Source organism: Rhinoraja longicauda, chromosome 22, assembly GCF_053455715.1.
Source record: "Rhinoraja longicauda isolate Sanriku21f chromosome 22, sRhiLon1.1, whole genome shotgun sequence".
Lineage (NCBI taxonomy): Eukaryota > Metazoa > Chordata > Chondrichthyes > Rajiformes > Arhynchobatidae > Rhinoraja > Rhinoraja longicauda.
The window spans coordinates 13808575-13827640 of record NC_135974.1 but is presented as its reverse complement, the minus strand read 5'-3'; the positions used below and the strand labels follow the sequence as shown (position 1 = coordinate 13827640).

Sequence of the window (19066 nt, the reverse complement as noted above, 5' to 3'; positions counted from 1 at the left end):
ATTGACAGTACCTGAGATGTGGGTACACTCACAATACTGTTAGGTAGAGAGTTGCAGGATTTTAACCCAGTGGTGGCAAAGGAATATACTTCCAAGTCAGGATACTTGGAATCTCCACCAATCTGCCAAACTCACCTGTGTCCACCTATCACTTGCAGGGCTTTGTCCAACCCCACCTCTCTCCTCCTTGTCCAACCCCAGCTTTCTCCTCCTTGCTACTATCAATTAGAAGTGTCCTGACCCAAAACATCGCCTGTCCACTTCCCTCAAAAGACGCTCCCTGACCCGCTGGGTTCCTCCAGCACTTTGTGCTTTACTTGAGATTCCAGCATTTACAGTTCCTCGTGTCTCCTTGGAAGCCGAGTTTGAATATTCAACAATAATGTTGCAATATTGTCACTAGATTCCAGTGTTCTTGCTATTGAGGGCGTGCAGCGTAGGTTTACTAGGTTAATTCCCGGAATGGCGGGACTGTCATATGTTGAAAGACTGGAGCGACTAGGCTTGTACACACTGGAATTTAGAAGGATGAGAGGAGATCTTATCGAAACGTACAAGATTATTAAGGGGTTGGACATGTTAGGGGCAGGAAACATGTTCCCAATGTTGAGGGAGTCCAGAACAGGGAGCCACAGTTTAAGAATAAGGGGTAGGCCATTTAGAACTGAGATGAGGAAAAACTTTTTCAGTCAGAGAGTTGTGAATCTGTGGAATTCTCTGCCTCAGAAGGCAGTGGAGGACAATTCTCTGAATGCATTGAAGAGAGAGCTAGATAGAACTCTTAAGGATAGCGGAGTCAGGGGGTATGGGGAGAAGGCAGGAACGGGGTACTGATTGAGAATGATCAGCCATGATCACATTGAATGGCGGTGCTGGCTCGAAGGGCCGAATGGCCTCCTCCTGCACCTATTGTCTATTGTCTATTGTTGTAGATATAATTTGACAACTAAGCTTCCAGAGCAGTTAGTTCTGAAACAAACTCTTTCACTTCTGAACCTGGAATATCACCAGGGCTCAAATCTTTTTCTGTACCCAACATTCAACCATTTATCAACTTCCTCCTCACACCTCTGCAATCTCTATCTGCCTTTCCCTCTTAAAGATGATCCATTTTGCCTGCACTTTTGACAAAGTTTTTGTCATCGGCAATAGAGCACAGGGAAGATTTACGAGGATGTTGCCAGGACTCAAGGGCCTGAGCTATGGGGAGAGGTTGAGCAGGCGAGGACTTTGTTCCTTGGAGTGCAGGAGGATGAGGGGTGATCTTATAGAGGTGCATAAGATGACAAAAGGAATAGACCTGGTAAATGTACAGAGTTTTTTTCCCCAGAGGGGGGAATCAAGATCAAGGGGATATAGGTTTAAAGTAAAGGGGGGAAAGATTTAATAAGAACCTGAGGGATAACTTTTTTTACACCAAGGGTAATGGGTATATGGACGAGGTAGTTTAGGCACGTACTCTCATAACGTTTAAGAGACGTTTGAACAGGTACATGGATAGGATAGGTTTAGATGTATATGGGCCAAGTGAATAAAATGGAGGCCACTTAAAACTGAGGTGAGAAGAAACCTTTTCACCCAGAGTTGTGAATTTGTGGAATTTTCTGCCACAGAAGGCAGTAGAGGCCAATTCACTGGATGAATTTAAAAGAGAGTTAGATAGAGCTCTAGGGCCTACTGGAATCAAGGGATATGGGGAGAAGGCAGGCACAGGTTACTGATTGTGGATGATCAGCCATGATCACAATGAATGGCGGTGCTGGCTCGAAGGGCCAAATGGCCTCCTCCTGCACCCGTTTTCTATGTTTCTATGTTAAGTGCGGGCAGATGGGCCTAATGTAGACGGGGCATGTTGGTTGGTGTGGGCAAGTTGGGCCTGTTTCCATGCTGTATGACTCTGCGACTCTCTACGACTCTAATAATATCGTCCCTCCATGGCTTTGTGTCAAATGTTGTTTATTAACGCTGCTGTATTAAAGACCAAAGGCTCACTTGCTTTCTTAGGTGGATATGTAAAGATTCCACAACACTTTACATGGAAGAGTTCGGGAGCAGGGTGTAGATCAGTCACTAGACTCCTGATCCAGGCCGGGTCTTCAGACTGACATTCCTATAGTATGTGTCTGGCGCATGCGTGGTCGTGGCTTTATTGATAAGATATTAGAACAATCGAGATGGTTGAGAGCGTGTGTCTCTTTCTCCGTGGTCTCCAATGCTTATGGCTAATAAAGAACTTTACATGAAGTTAAACGACCCGTCGTCATTACAACTTCTTACACAGGGCCTGCGGGTGAGGGTGGGTTGGGATGAGAGTTGAGATTATTCCCAGATGTCCTGGTTAATATTTGTCTTCCCAATGAATGAATGAACGATACTTTATTATCACATGCGATATGTCACAGTGAAATCCTTTCTTCAATCACCATCACGAAACATTATTAGTCACTTAACTCCAGTGTTGCTGTGCTAATTTTTTAGGTGCCGGAGCTGTCACTGGTGCCAGAGCGGCTGCTGTTAAATTCCCCGCTGTTTATTTTGGCTTTATTTTTACAGAGGTGCCGGAGTGGCGGTCCGGTGAGCTCCGGTGGCACTGCACCCCTGCTTATCTCACTCTGTATTGGGAGTTTGCTATGCATCCTGTTTCCTGATGACAACGTGCAAAATTCAAAGTGCTCCATTAGCAGTGAAGCATGAGTATTATCATGAGTTGTGAAAGAGTCTCCTTTTTCCCTTCTTTACCCTGATTGCAAATTGTGTGCGTGTGGACTTCCTGGAATGCATCACTGCTCTTGGTTTGACTCAACCTTCTGCATTTGGAATCAGTAACTAGGCAGTCGTGGATGATCCCTCGTGCCCTTAGTGTGTTATATAAGCAAGCTCTTAACTGTGCCAAAGCTAAACTTTTCCATAATTACAGAAGTAGTACATGATTGTCCCAGTGTCACATGCCTGACTAACACCATTCATTACAAAAGCAGCTTTAATCGTCTTTGGTAATGAGCTGGAAGAAGCTAGGAGTTTAAGGTGCAGCTAGTCATCTTATAAACTGTTAGATTTTATTCACAGCTCGCACACGTCCAAACAAATTGGATGCTGCTGCCAGGGTTTATCCAGCAACCTGTGGCATTGAGAATCAATGGAATTTTTAGCACTTAAGGGTGAAGTGCAGATAGTTATCCCAAAGGCAGGAGAGACAGCCAGACAGATAAACCATGGCACTCCAGCGATTTCGCAAATTTAATCACATTTTAGAAAGGAGACCTTAGAGATACAGCATGGAAACAGGCCCTTCGGTCTACCGAGTCTGCACTGACCAGCAATCACCCCATACACTAGCACTATCCTACACACCAGGGACAATTTACAATTTACTATTTTACCGAAGCCAATTAACTAACAAACCTGTATGTCTTTGGAGTGTGGGAGGAAACCGGAGCACCCAGGAGAAAACCCACACGATCACAGGGAGAATGTACAAACTCTGTACAGACAGCACCTGTAGTCAGGATCGATCCCGGGTCTCTGGCGTTGTAAGGTAGCAACTCTACCGCTGCACCACTATGCTGTCATTAGTTTGCAGATTTTCAGATTCTGATACTAAAACAATTCAGCATGCAGAATAGGATATACTGGTGATAAATGCTGGTTAATACGAAAAACTTTGTAAGATGTCTAAGCACTGAATATAGTCAGTGGTCTGAGGTTTGCAGATAGGAGAAATGCCAGTTATAAAGCATGAACATCTAATTTTTACAAATTTAATTGTAGACGGATTCAGTTTGCTCAATTTTTTACATTCATGTGTGCGAATATGCATGTATGTGTGTGTGGATAATTCAAGGTCTCCATCTTGGTCTGTACCAGTGTGGGCCTTCAGTTCAATGATACTTTATTGTCACATATACCTCGGTACAGTGAAATGCTGTGTTTTGCGCACAACTCGGTAAAATCTTGTATAATTCTTCAAACTATTTCTACATCTTCAGATATTTCCCACTTTTGCTAAGAAATGCTCCTGCCATCGTAATTAAAATGATCATTAACCATCAGTTCCTGACAAATATCAGTGACAGTCTTTCACGCCAGATTGATCTAAGTGTGAAAATATACAGTCTGATAAATCTCATTGATCATGCACCATGTCGCAAAGCTAAAATTAGACGGTCTGTTCAAAACTGATTGGAAAATAATTTCCTTGCCGAGTTTTCATGAATGGATAACTGAGGCAGTCACTCTGCATGCTAGTGGTAACATAGAGAGAGTTTAAACATAGGATGTCTCCATTCTCCATCTAATGCACATTGTAACAATCATCATTAATGGAAATAAATCTAAAAATAACTTTCTGAAGAAGGTTCCAGGTTCGCTAGAGATAGTGCCTGGCCCTCTGAGTTACTTCAGCACTTTCTGTCCTTTTTTGTCAAAAACAATTATGCTTCTATATTCAATATAAAAACTAATGGTTAATATTCATTAAAAAAAAAGATATGTATGAGATGTGTAAATTCTTCAGATCTTTGGCACAGTTGGATCTGGTCTAATCTTGAGACAGTTTCTTCATTTCAGCAATCTTTGCAGCATTGCATTGACTCTTCCTTGAAGTCCCTTGGTGCCATATATATTACGCAGTGCCATTAGCGAAGATGTGCGTGGCATTCTGCATAGGCTCTGCCCATTGGGGATAAGTGGACAAATTGAACAAGTAATGACCCCACGTGTTCACAGCTAACAAGAGCAGGAGAATCCCCAGAATGTTCATAATAATCCCCGACTTCACCTGCACAAATAAATTCAATTGATTAATGCAACATACAGTAGATTTTAATTAATTTAAAGCAACATCTATTCATAAAAACCAAGACCAAAGTGATAAAAGGTTGTGGAGGCCAAATCAAAAGATATTTGTACGGTGGAGATTGACAGTTTCTTGATTAGTACAGGTGTCAGAGGTTACGGGGAAGATGGCAGGAGAATGGGGTTGAGAGGGAAGGATGGATCAGCCATGATTGAATAGCAGAGTAGACTCCATGGGCCGAATGGCCTAATTTTGCTCGTACATCTTATGAACTTAAACTTATGAAATGTGGCTCAAAATGTCTGCAGGTCTTTCTGACGGACATGTTGAGCACCAGCTATAGTGACGAGAATATTGTCAGGGGAAGAAGGAATAGCTATTTTGGTGCACCAAGAAGGACTCATTACACTGAAACAAGTAAGGCCAGTTAAAGGATATTTCCTTCTGAAGAAGGGTCTCGACCCGAAACGTCACCCATTCCTTCTCTCCAGAGATGCTGCCGGTCCCACTGAGTTACTCCAGCATTTTGTGTCTACAAAGGATATTTCCTGTCTGAAGAAGGGTCTTGAACTGAAATGTCACCTATTCATGTTCTCCAGAGATGCTGCCTGACCCACTGAGTTATTCCAGAACTTTGTGTTTTCTAACCATCTTCTAGCAAGATGGAGTGGACTCTTGACTGTTTTTTGCCCTCTTTAGGCCAACCTCTAGCTAAATCTGGAGCTAGATCTGGACTTTCTGGTCCAAAAGTGAATGCCAATGCAACCAATGTACCATTATTTCACAAAGATTAGTGAATCGTGGGCTGTGCGTTAAATCACCGGATTGGTTAAAATCCGGTCATGTAAAGGTCAATCAGATTCCAGTGAACACAATTCTGTTAATTGTTTATGTGCTAAGACTAGTTTTGTCACTGCTAATACCATTCATCAAGTTTGCTAAAAACATCCATAATAGAATAATTTGGAACTGAAGTAACAGTTTAAAAAAAAAAGAAAATTAAACTTCAATACATTATTAGAGCTGCTTGCATTTATTGTGAATATCAAACATTCATCCATTTTGTGATTGCTGAGTCCGTTGTATGCATAGCAATCACTGACCCACCAGATCACCAACCAACAATGGCACAGCGGTAGAGTTGCTGCTTTACAGCACCAGAAACCTGGGTTCAAACCTGACTATTACAGTGTTTGTACATTCTCCCTGTGACCGCGTGGGCTCTCTCCAGCTGTACTGTACGGATTTTGTACGTTCTCCCCGTGACCTGCGTGGGTTTTCTCCGAGATCTTCGGTTTCCTCCCACACTCCAAAGACGTACAGGTTTGTAGGTTAATTGGCTGGGCAAATGTAAAAATTGTCCCTAGTGGGTGTAGGATAGTGTTAATGTGTGGGGATTGCTGGGCGGTGCAGACCCGGTGGGCCGAAGGGCCTGTTTCTACGCTGTATCTCTAAATCTAAATCTAAAAATTTAAAGGAAAGCTGATTGTTTATTAACTGACCTCGACTTTTTTCGTATCTACTATTCACAACTAGAACTGCATTCATTCCAGCAAAGGGTCTCCTTACAGTAGCTAGAAAGATACTGTATCGTATCTTTCAGCTGAAGATACTGTATGGAGTAGATACTCCACACTTCACTGGAAGATACAGAAGCTTGAAAATGCGCACCACCAGACTCAGGAACAGCTTCTTCCCCTCTGTTATAAGGCTTCTGGACGGTCCTTCTATAGGCTAGGGTACTGTCCGATTCACCTCTACCCCCATTGTGAACATTGGACTTTGTCTATGGAACTGATGCGCTACATTGCTGAGAACTATATTCTGCACTCTGTATCTTCCCCTTTGGTTTAGCTATTGTACTTGAGTTTGCCTTGATTGTATCTATGTATAGAATTATCTGATGTGATTTGATGGCATGCAAATCAAATCCTTTCACTGTACCTCGGTACATGTGACATAATAAACCTAAACCTATATTTCCTTATGTCAGATGCTGGTTCATGCATCTTCCCCATTTTCCAACTAATTATCCCTGTAACCTGTTTCACCCCCTTTTGCATCAACTTGTCCCAGACTCTACCACTCACATGAGCACCAATTTACAGTTTGCCTATCAACACATGCCTTTGAGATGTGTGGAGGAGAGCGGTGCGTCAAGGGGAAACCCACACGGTCACAGGGAAAACATGCAAGCTAAAATCATGAGGGGATTAGAGGGTGAATGCACAATGTCTTTTACCCAGGGGAGGGGAATCTAGAAGCAGAGGACATAGGTTTATGGCGAGAGGGCAAAGATTTAATAGGAACCTGTGGGGCAACTTTTTCACTCAGAGGGTGGTGGGTATATGGAATGAGCAGTCAGAGGAGGTAGTTGAGGCAGGTATTATAGCATTGAAAAGACATTTGGACAGGTATATGGATAGGAAAGGTTAGGAGGGATATGGGCCAAATGGTCCTGACCTACTACCTCATTGGAGACTCTCGGAATATCTTTAATCAGAATTGACTGTACTTTGTCTTGCACTGAAAGTTATTCCCTTTATCATGTATCTGTACACTGTGGACGGCTCGATTGTAACCATGTACAGTCTTTCCGCTGGCTGGATAGCACGCAACAAAAGATTTTCACAGTACCTCGGTCCCCGTGACGATAAACTAAACTAAACTAAACTAAAATCCCATCTAAGTAATGAGACTACCCTAGCTGGGACATCTTGGTCAGCACGGACGAGTTGGGCCAAAGGGCCTGTTTCCGTGCTGTATGACGCAATGACTCCACACACACAGCAACAGAGGTCAGAATTGAAGCCGGGTGGCTGGGGCTGTGAGAAAGTCGCTCTACCAGCTACACTACTGTGCCTCCATTGCACCATATAGTAAGCATATGAGTACAAGATCTTGTAGTTTAAATCCCCTCTTTGGCCCACAAGAGAAATTCTACGTACCATATCCTTGACCTTCAGATGGCCTGTCGCAAATGCAATGGAATTTGGAGGTGTTGATATTGGCAGCATGAAAGCATAGGAGCATACAATAGTTGCTGGTACTGCGAAGTACAGTGGATTCACCTTCATCTGGAGAGACTGGAATAAACAATAAGTACATAGGATGAGATATTGTCTTCGAGATTAAGGGCAGTTCACTGTTCCATTGATCAACAGAAGAAGAGTCCCACCCAAAAACATAATCTGTCCATTTCTCTCCGCAGATGCTGGTCCTTCAGCACCTGATTTGTCCTCAAGATTCCAGCATCTGCAGTCGCTTATGTCTTGATGTCTGAGATACAACAATGCTGAACATATTGACAGATTAGTAAGGGTGTCATGGATTATGGGGCGAAGGCAGGAGAATGGGGTCAAGAGGAAAGATAAATCAGCCATGATTGAATGGCAAAGTAGACTTGATAACCTTATTCTGCTGCTTGAAATTATGAAGTCGTACAGGGGAAAGGAAGTGTCCATCCCCAACAAGGGAAAGCCCAGTCACTTCGCCATGGTGTCATCAACATCTCCACCATCACATTGGTAGATGTTGCCATCAGAGAGTGACTAGCAGACGATCCGAAGGCTCGGTGGTCCGCAGTACTGGGAGGGAACCGTGGGAGATGCAAGGGCTGGTCGGAGGGTGAACCGGGGCAATGTCTCCAGCGCGGCCAAGGTCGGCTGCAGGAAGAGCCCTCAGGACCCAAAGATGGCCGGGCGAGGAGATCGCAGGATGATCCAGTCAAAGGCAACGGAGGGAGGCCCTGCAGGAGCCTGGGGCTTGCCTGGATTGGGAACTGCAGAGTGCGTAGGCGGACCGGACTTTGGACTTGTGGAAATGGTGGCAGCACCCGCATGTGTAAATATGCAAAAAGAATTTCACTATGCAGTACCACATGTGACAAAGGAAGCACCATTGCACCATAGATAGTGCGCTCCTCGCTTGCACCAAACTACTGCTAAGTTTATCAAGCAGAGAGTACGGTTCAAAAGTGCATCCAGCCTTCCCCTAGTTAGGGATGAGCATTAAATACTGGCCTTGCCAGTCAAGTCAACATCCCGTGAGGAAATTAAAATAAATGATTGAGCACCATTTTTCACATTAAAGAATAGGATAACATTTCTTCGGTTTATGAAGCATTTTAGTTTCAATTATTTTTTTTAGTTTAGAGAAACAGCGCGAAAACAGGCCCTTAGGCCCACCGAGTCGGCGCCGACCAGCGATCCCCGCACACTAGCACTATCCCACACACTAGGGACAATTTACAATTTTACCAAGACAAATAACCAACAAACCTGTACGTCTTTGGAGTGTGGGAGGAAACCAGAGCAACCGGGGTAAACCCACGCAAGTCACGGGGAAAACATACAAACTTTGTACATACAGCACCCATGGTCATGATCGAACCTGGGTCTCTGGCTCTGTCAGGGAGCAATTCTACCGCTGCATCACCATCCCGACCTTTGGGAGAAGCCTACCACCTAAAATGTCGACTTAAATTAAATCTTAACCGAGAGAAAAAAAAGATTCTTTAGTTCAATGTCTATGTTGAACCACAGATGGAAAAGGCGAATGTACAGTAAGTTAAATAGTATTTGCTGTGCAATGTACTGTAGACACACCACATCGCTGGTTACTTTTGTGGATAGAAGGTCCAGCCATGGGATGTAGATATTATTGGCCATGCAGATATTTTGTCGCCCAATTCTAATTGTCCTGGAACTGAGTGACTTTCTGAACCATTTTTGAGAGAAGATAAGAGTCAACAGCCAGAAGGTGGTGAATCTGTGGAATTCATTGGCAAAAACGGCTGTAGAAGCCAAGACGTTGGGTATTTTTAACGCGGAGATTGATAGCTTCTTTATATGCAAGGGCCTCAAAGGTTATGGGTAGAAGGCAGGTGAATGGGGTTGAGAGGGAAAGATAGATCAGCTATGATCAAATGCAAGATCAGTCTCAATGGGCTGAATGGCCTAATTCTGCTCGTTTTGTAATGGTCTTAACTACATTTTTATGTATCCCAAGTCATGTTGAAGCCAGACATCAAAAGAGTGGTTTATATTTTTTCTTTTTCTGACAAATCCACATTTGCTTCTATTTATTTTTCCCATAGAGTGGTTACTGTTAATGGTGCCTGCATCAGTAGGATGAATTAGCCAGGTGTCACCTTCCATAGTCCATGTAAAAGCCTGAGTATCAGTGCTGCTCAATACTATTTAATGATGAAAGATCATTAACCTGCAATGTTTCTCCCTCCTTTCGTGCTGCTGGGCCTGCTGAACATTTGAAGCATTTTCTATTTAGTTTTGGTTTTCTCAAATCGGAAAGCTGAGGGGTTGACTCTACTCAAGAACTTAAGAATGAGAATGGGGTGACATTCAGTGAAGTTGTGCACTGTTGGCATTGCATTCTTTAAGATGTGCCATTAGATTGTGCCCATCTCTGCTCTCCCATGTGGATACCAAAGACTCCATGAAAGCATTTTTTTGGGGATCCAGGGCAATCTCACCAATGGCCTCACCAATCCTGATTTTGCCACTGCCTATTTTAATTTCAGTGAAGTTCCTTTCGCTTTGCTGCTTGTGTGATCTTGGTGTGTGCAGAGTGGAGGCAGGTTTCCGACAGTGCACAGAATGCAAGTCTTATCTGCGATGTGTTGAGTTTGAGAAAGGCACTAAGTAAATGCAGGATTTCCTTTCTCCTTCCATTACGTTCAAATGAGGAAACTCACCAGTTTAATTAAAATTGGCAGCAATATTACAATGGTGGCAGTGTTGCTGGCAAATTCAGTGAAGCAGGTGACTAGCATCATGATCAGAATTAGAGCAATGCTTGGCTGGAGGTTTGCAAGTGGATGAATATGTTTGCTGATCCAGATGGACAATCCTGAGACCTGGAAAACAAAGACAACAGACATAGTAAAGCTCACATGCTTGGGAAGTCATGTCACAGTTGTATAAGACATTGGTGAGGATACATGTAGAGTATTGCGGTCAGTTTTGGTCACCTTGTTATAGGAAAAATGTTGTCCAGCTTGAAAGGGTTCAGAGAAGATTTACCAAGATGTTGCCAGGACTCGAGGGACTGAGCTATAGAGGAGAGGTTGTTCAGGCTAGGACTCTATTCCTTGGAGGGCAGGAGGATGAGGGGTGATCTTATAGAGGTGCACAAAATCATGAGAGGAGTAGATCGGGTAAATGCACAGTCTTTTACCCAAAGTAGGGGAATCGGGAACCAGAGGATGTAGGTTTAAGGTGAGGGGGGAAAGATTTAATGGGAACCTGAGGGATAACTTTTACACACATAGGGGGTGGGAGTATGGAACAAGCTGCCAGAGGAGGAAGTTGAGGCAGGTACTATCACAACATTTAAGAAACATTTGGACAGGTACAAGGATAGGGAAGGTTTAGAGGGATATATGGGCCAAAAGCAGGCAGGTGGGTCTAGTTTAGATGGGGCATTTTGGTTGCCATGGGCAAGTTGGGCCGAAAGGCCTGTTTCCATGATGTATGTCTCTACGACGCCAATAGTGGACCTCCCAGAGTCAAAAACAGTGACGTTGTAAACGTTGGAGCAAACCAAAGCACAGAGAAAAAGACATTCTGGCCTTCCATCACAGTGAGGAGGGGACTGGAGGAGACTCACTGTGATGGATGTTTCTTTTTGGGGGGTTTTGTGTTGGTTGGGGTTGTGTAATTTGCTTATTTTATTGCTCTTATTGTTGGACTGTGGGTGACGAAATTTCGTCCAAAAAACTTGTTTTTTGGATGACAAATAAAGATATCTTGAATCTTGAATCTTGAATGGGAGCTTGGTTCTCCATTTTCACTTCCCCAATCTCATCTCCCATTGATTAATGTCTGGGCTGTTAATTTAGCGGCTGGCACTTCTATTGTGCACACTATTCATGAACAAAACACGTTGTGCATCAAATACCCTGATATTAAACGGCAGTAGATTAACCTGGTAAAACTTAGTCATTTTATTTTGCTTTCAGCTTCACCTTGATGCATATCAGGAGTTCTGTCTGGTGTAAATAGGCCCTGTGCACTTGCCCTGCCCAATTCTCTAAAAGTAGGTCAAAACCATGACTTAAGAGCAGAATTAGGCCCATCGAGTTTGCTCTGCCAATCGATCATGGCTGATCTAGCATTGGTCAGGTTTTACTCTTTCACATGGAGGGACCCTCTGCAGATTGTTTGGGGAAATATTCTTGATCACATTTGACAAATTCCACCCCATCTAAGCCCTTGACACTATGGCCATCCCAGTCTACATTGAGAAAGTTAAAACCCTCTCCTATGTCAAGCTATTTGTCTTGGAGCTGTCTGACATCTACCAACATATTTATACTCTAATTCCCGTTGATGATTTGAGGGCCATCAGTACAATCCCAACATGGCGATTATCCCCTTTTTATTTCTCCACCACATATCCTCAACGGGCGATCAGAGTGAATGGATTAACAGTTATGCAGATTGATTCATAGTTATGCAGAGTCCCATCCCAAAGTTTGATCAAGAAAGATGGAAATCAAGCACAGAGATTGGAGTAACTCAATGGGTCAGGTGGCATCCCTGGAGAAAAGGAATAGGTGACGTTTCAGGTTGAGACCCATCCTCAGACTGAGAATCAGGGGAGAGGGAATCTAGAGGTATGAAAAGGTTCAGAACAAGTCAGGGCTGGCACCAATGACCAAGAAAAGGTTGAGCCCACAATGGTCTATTGTTGGCTGTGGAAGAGATGATCATGAAGGGATATTTGGAATGCTAGCAAGACAACTATGGTGGGGGGGGGGGGAAGGGGGGGGGGAGGCGTAGAAAGTGGGGGAATGAAAGGGTTACTTGAAATGAGATAAATCAATATTCATACCGTTGGGTTGTGACCTGCCTGAGCAGCTTATTTTTTAAAATATTTTTTGAAATTTGCCACAGGCTTAGGGAAAGACACCTAAAATTGAGATTAAATTGCAAAATTGTTTTTTGTTTGTGCAATGTTTAAGGATGTCAAATACTGAGGATATCAAATCACTCTGAACTGTACCTCACATCCTTTTGCTATGGCATAGCCTCCTCCAAGTAACAGAATGACATTCCAGGGTAAATTACTTTGAATTTTCGACCAAGTAAGCAAAGGTGGATTTGTTTTTCCTGAGGCTGTTGAAGAACAATTGAGGAAAACAACAAGCACATTATTGTCTAGTTTAGTTTAGAGATACAACGCGGAAATAGGCTCTTCGGCCCACCGGGTCCACGCCGACCAACGATCACTCCATATACTAGCACATCCTACACACTAGGGATGACTTACAATATTTACGGAAGCCAATCAACCTACAAAAACCTGCATGTCTTTGAAGTGTGTGCGGAAACTGGAGCACCCGAGGAAAACCCACGCTGTCACGGGGAGAACGTACAAACTACGTACCGTCAGCACCCGTAGTGAGGATCAAAACTGGGTCTCTATCACTGTAAGGCAGCTACTCCATCACTGCACCACTGTGGCGCCCTGTATCTTTGCAAGAGCTTGTTAATTGCCAAATTTGGGAAGAAATGTCAGTGGTTCTTAATGCTAATCATCTTAATGGTCTCAAAGATGATTGACATTTGTAACAGCATATTACCTCCCCACCACCAATTTATACAGAACATTTAGTGATAGAGACATGGAGTCCTTCATAGAACACAAAAACAGGCCCTTCCGCCCAACCTGTCCATGCCGACTAAGATGCCCAACTACACTTGCCCCACCTACCCTTTCCTATCCACGTACCTGATCAAAAGTCCTTTAAATGTCATTATAGTACCTGCCACAACTACTTCCTCTGGCAGCTCGTTCCATACACTCACCACCCTCTGCGTGAAAATGTTGCCCCTCGGGGCTCATTAAATCTTTCCCCTCAAACCTTAAACGCATGCCTTCTGGTTCTTAATTCCCCTTCTCTGGGTAAAAGGCTCTGCGCATGCACCCTATCTATACTGTAGCAAAAAAGTATTAAGGCACTTCACAGATATGTCAGTGAACAATGTTTGACACAAACTACAGAAGAATATAATAAGGCAGGTGTTCACAGCTTGAAAGTGCTAACGTTGAAGAAATATCATAGAAGAGGGAGGGAAATAGTTGAAAGACACCATTTAGAGAGGAAATTCCAGAGTTCAGGGTCCAGGCCACTGAAGACATGGCCACCAATGGTGCATCAATTGAAATTCTGGGACATCAGAAAAAGACCCAAAAGTGTTGGAGTAACCCAGCGGGCCAAGTAGCATCTCTGCAGAACCTGGATTGGCGATGTTTTAGGTCGGGACCCTTCCTCCAACCCGAATATCAGTTCTAGAAGAGGCAGGGAACAATGAGATTAAAGTGCTATAGCAGGGCGAGGCTTGGAAGGAGTTAGCTTTGGTCACCAAACACAGTGCAGATGGATGGTTGGAATGGTACAAGTCAGGATATACCTTCAGGAGGATAGCATGAGTTTGAGATAGCAAGTCGAGAGCTGACAAACACTTGGATGGCAAATTCAGCAGCGGTTGAATTGTGGAATAGGCAAAGAAGGCCATCATTACAGAGATGGTGCTACACGGTGGCACAGTGATAGAGTTGCTGCCTTACAGCGCCAGAGACCCGGCATCGATCGTGACTACCGGCGCTGTCTGTATGGAGTTTGTACGTTCTCCCTGTGACCTGCGTGGATTTTCTCCGGAATCTCCGGTTTCCTCCCACACTCCAAAGACGTACAGGTTTGTAGGTTAATTGGCTTGGTAAAATTGTAAATTGGCCCTAGTGTGTAGGATATTGTTAGTGTGTGGAGATCGCTGGTCGGCGTGGACTGGGAGGACTGAAAGGCCTGTTTCCACACTGTATCTCTAAACTAAACTAAACTAAATTAAGATGGGAATGGGCAGTGATGGTGCTCCACGATTTGCTATCAAATATGACAACCAGGCAGCAAGGGGTCCAGGTCAAAAAAAGAGTTCTGTTTTAATTGAGCAAATAATTCAGCGTTTACACGTATGTGTTCTAGGTGTAAATGTTTTACTCTTTCGAACACATCAAACATTTTAATGAATAACCATATCCTTGATAATACAGGGAGCCATGAATCTTCACTCACATTTTGTTACGTTAGTGATTTTCCAGTGTAATCCTCTGCAAACTCCGCTGATTAAACAAGGTGCACGAGACTGAATTATAGAGCTATCTTCATTATCCATCTCCCCACACACAATACACAGCTCCAGACACTTTGGATGTTATCACATTGCCACGCACAATTCAACTGCAATCTCTATCTCCTTGGACTCAGGGACTTTGCAGAATTTATCACCTCAAGGTAGAAATGGGAATCGCTAAATGTCAATCCCACTCCCACAGCCTCCTTCCATGTTGTGGTAAATAAGTAAGCAAATTTTGTTAAAAATGTAAAGAGTTGGAATAACTCAGCAGGACAGGCAGCCTCACCCACAGAGTTATGCTTGCACTTTGTGTTTTGCTTAAAGATTCCAGCATCTGCAGTTCCTTGCGTAAGTAGTTTTGTAAATTTCATTTTAATCTTCTCTCATTCTTCTAATACAGTCCCAATCTATTCATTCTCTTCTCATACAGCAATCCTGCCTTCTATGGACCTAGACCCATTCTCACCATGCTCTCTCTATGGCAAATACATTCTTTCTCACATAATGAAAAGCAAAATTGTGCACAATATTTCAAGTGCAGTCTCTCTAAGGACCTACGTAACTGCAGCAATACTTGCTTGCTTCACCTGCATTTTGGCTTTCAAAGACATGCACAAATGGGTTTCTTGGTACATTATCACCATCTAATCTAAAGATAGCAATATCTTGCATATCGGTTTAAAGGTGATGACCCCCATTTTTAACATATTCTGTCTGCCATATTCTGGCCCTTCCTTTCCCTCATCCCTCACCTTCCTCCCATCCATTTGATGTCCTTCTTTACGGCCTTGTCTGTATTCATGGTTTAGCATCATCAGCAAGCAGAGGGGCAGAAGGTGATGCCGCTCCCCGATCCCAGGACAATTCCAGGTTATTAGTTTCCAATCACGATTAGTTTAGTTTGGAGATATGGCATGGAAACAGGCCCTTTGGCCCATCGAATCCATGCTGACCATCGATGACCCGTTCACACTAGTTCTATGTTATCCCACTTCCGCATCCACTCCCTACACACCTGGGGCAATTTTTACAGAGATCAATTAACCTACACACCAGTTGTGGGAGGAAACTGGAGCACCCGGAGGAAATCAATACGGTCACAGGGAAAACTTGCAAACTCCACACAGACAGGATCAAATCTGGGTCTCCAATGCTGTGAGGTAGCAACTCTCCCAGCTGCACCACTGTGCTACCCCTGATGTCTGAATAAAAACTGAGGCAGTTTTCTGTGACTGGAGACTTGAGACGAAGGGGGAAACGCTCATCACTCCTTGAATAAAGATGTTTCTTTCTAGTTCCATCATGAATCTCGAAGAAATAGGCCCCGTCATTCCATCTTCTCCATGCTCCCATCCAGCAGAAGGTACAGATGTTTGAAAGCACGCACCACCAGACTCAGGAGCAGCTTCTTCCACTCTGTTATCAGGCTTCTGAACATTCCTTTCATGAGCTAGGATTCACCTCTATCCATAGTGAACATTGGACTTTGTACCCCCTTTGCTCCATCTATTGTATTTGAGTTTCATATGATTGTACACATGCACAGTGTTATCTGATCTGTTTGGATAGCATGCAAACAGCTTTTCACTGTAGCCCAGTACATTCGACAATAGTAAATCTGAACCTAAACCTAACCCTAATTATGTACCTCTTATATAGAAGCAAACTTCCCAAATGTTCCCTCCACAGAGTCTTCTCTCGTCCATAGTTCAAGTGCAAAGCTTCACCTACCTTTTGGATTAAACCACCATTTCAGCGAAGGTTTTTGGGACGGAAAGAAGCACAGCACAATAACGATCGTCATTCCCGTCACTGCATCCGACACGTAACTGCAAGAGAGCGTTGTGGAACAAAGCTTAGAGGAAGAGGTTGACCTTTACTATTCACCTCACCTCCTAGTTAGGAGCAAACCATTTGTGTGAAGAATTCTTTCTCAGTCAAAAAACAAGCTGCTGGAAGAACCCAGTGGTTCAAGCAGCATCTGTGGAAGTAAAAGGATGGTCAACGTTTTGGGGCAAGACCCTACATCAGGATTGAAAGTGTAGAGGGAAGATTGGCAGCCTACCCTGAACCATTTTATTCTTCCTACCCCCATTCCCACTAACCTTCACCTCCCCACATCATATACATATGAGGGCCAATTTACAGTAACCAATTAATCTACCAGCGAGGTTTGAATGTGGGAGAAAATGGTAGCACCCAGAAGAAATCCATGTGCCACAGTGAGGATACCCAAACTCACCAAAGACAGCAGCCAAGGTCAGGATCGAACCTGGGTAGGTTGAGTTGTGAGTTAGTGACTCTACCAGCTGCTCCACTCAGTGTTGGACCTGCTGTCAAACTCCTGAAATACATCAGTGGAACTCAGACTCCAGATCGAATGGTGAGATAGTATCTGGGATTACTGAATTAGTATCTAGGTGTCTCGACAACTGGTTGAGCAAGATATCTGAACTCCCACCATCTCAGCTGGAGCATTCAAATAAATCTGGAACAAAAAGCCAGTGCTCACAAAATAGGGACAAAATAAGCACAAAATAGGCACAAGAGAATGGACTCTGGAGTAAAAGAAGATTAGTGTTTCTAGTGGAACTCAGCCGGTTGGGCAGCATCTGTGGATGCAAATGGACTGTTGATATTTTGGGTTGAAACCCTTCAACTAAACTGCTCACTTGTTTTTTTGTGCAGGAAAATTTGTCGTGCCTATTCTGGCTTACACATAAGCCCAGTCTCTCCAATGTGGCTGCCTCTGAACTGATGCTACAGTTCAGGGCCAATTTCGGGATAGATAATAAATGCTGCCAAGTCCAGTTCCTGTGAGAAATGCTGATAATCTATTTTCTGCACTCTGTGTGTTCCCCTTTGCTCTATCTTCAGTTTAGTTTAGTTTAGAGATAAAGCGTGAAAACATGCCCTTTGGCCCACCGAGTCTGTGCTGGCAAGCGATCCCCGTACACTCGCACTATCCTGCACACCAGGAACAATTTACAATTTTTACCGATGCCAATTAGCCTACAAACCTGTACGTCTTTGGAATGTGGGAGAAAACTGGAGCTTTCGGAAAAACCCCACGCAGTCGGGGGGAGCGTACATACTCGGTGGTCAGGATCAAACCCGGGTCTCTAGCTCTGTAAGGCAGCAACTCTACCGCAGCACCACCGTGCCACCCTATTATGCTTTAGTTTGACTTGAGTATATTTTAAGTATAATATATCTGATCTGTTTGGATAGCATGCAAATCAATGCTTTTCACTGTACCGCGGTACACATGACAATAATAGACCTAAACCTAAACGTGTCAGGTCAGTATGGGCAAGTTGGGCTGAAGGGCCTGGTTCCATGCTGTGTGACTCTATGACTCTGTTGTGCTTGTGAATGGCTTGATTGTATTCCGATTTGATTGGACAGCACACAAACAAAAACGTTTCACTGTATCTCAGTACACATAACAATAATAAACCAATAATAATAATAAGCCATTAATAATGATAAGAATAGATGATAGTAATAAATTAATCATAGCACACTAAAGCAAGAAGAGTAAAATCCTCCCCATTCAGCCAGAGTCTCATAGCTCCAGTGACCGAGGTTCAATCTTGACTGTGGGTGCTGTTTATATGTAAATTGACAACATGGGTTTCATCTGGGTGCTCAGTTTTTTCCCACACTGGTAGATTAATTGCTGTGTCTTGTTCCTGCAATGTAGGTGAGTGATAGAAATTGGAAGGGGTTGATGGTGTTGTAGGGAGAATAGGCTATTGGAGACTGGTGATAGACACAAAGTGCTGTAGTAACATAGAAACATAGAAAATAGGTGCAGGGGCAAAACTGGTGCCCTTCGAGCCAGCACCACCATTCAATATGATCATGGCTGATCATCCAAAATCAGTACCCCGTTCCGTTGATTCCCTTCGCCATAAGAGCTATATCTAACTCTCTCTGGCAGCATCTCTGGAGGAAAAGGATGGGTGACGTTTCGGGTCAGGACCCTTCTTCAGATTGAAAGGAGGGGGTGGGGAGGGAGTTTAAAGAGCTGGAGGCGAGAAAAGATCAAGACAAATCAAGGCCAGCCACAGACGGAGACTAGGATTGTTTAGTAAACCAGCGTAGA

At 43.7% G+C, this 19066-nt stretch overlaps 1 protein-coding gene across 2 annotated transcripts in view; it reads right to left on the bottom strand.

Annotated features, from left to right (window-relative positions):
- Window positions 1-3230: 3230 nt before the first annotated feature.
- Window positions 3231-19066, bottom strand: part of slc13a3 (solute carrier family 13 member 3) — a 47230-nt gene continuing 31394 nt past the window's right edge. For both annotated transcript variants that reach the window (XM_078418756.1, XM_078418757.1), the window contains 5 exons: window positions 16687-16784; window positions 12824-12936; window positions 10512-10673; window positions 7744-7881; window positions 3231-4777 (listed from right to left, as the gene is read on the bottom strand). In XM_078418756.1, the coding sequence (XP_078274882.1) occupies window positions 4622-4777; window positions 7744-7881; window positions 10512-10673; window positions 12824-12936; window positions 16687-16784 (667 nt within the window). In that variant the 3' untranslated portion in view covers window positions 3231-4621. The remainder of the gene's footprint in view (window positions 4778-7743; window positions 7882-10511; window positions 10674-12823; window positions 12937-16686; window positions 16785-19066) is intronic.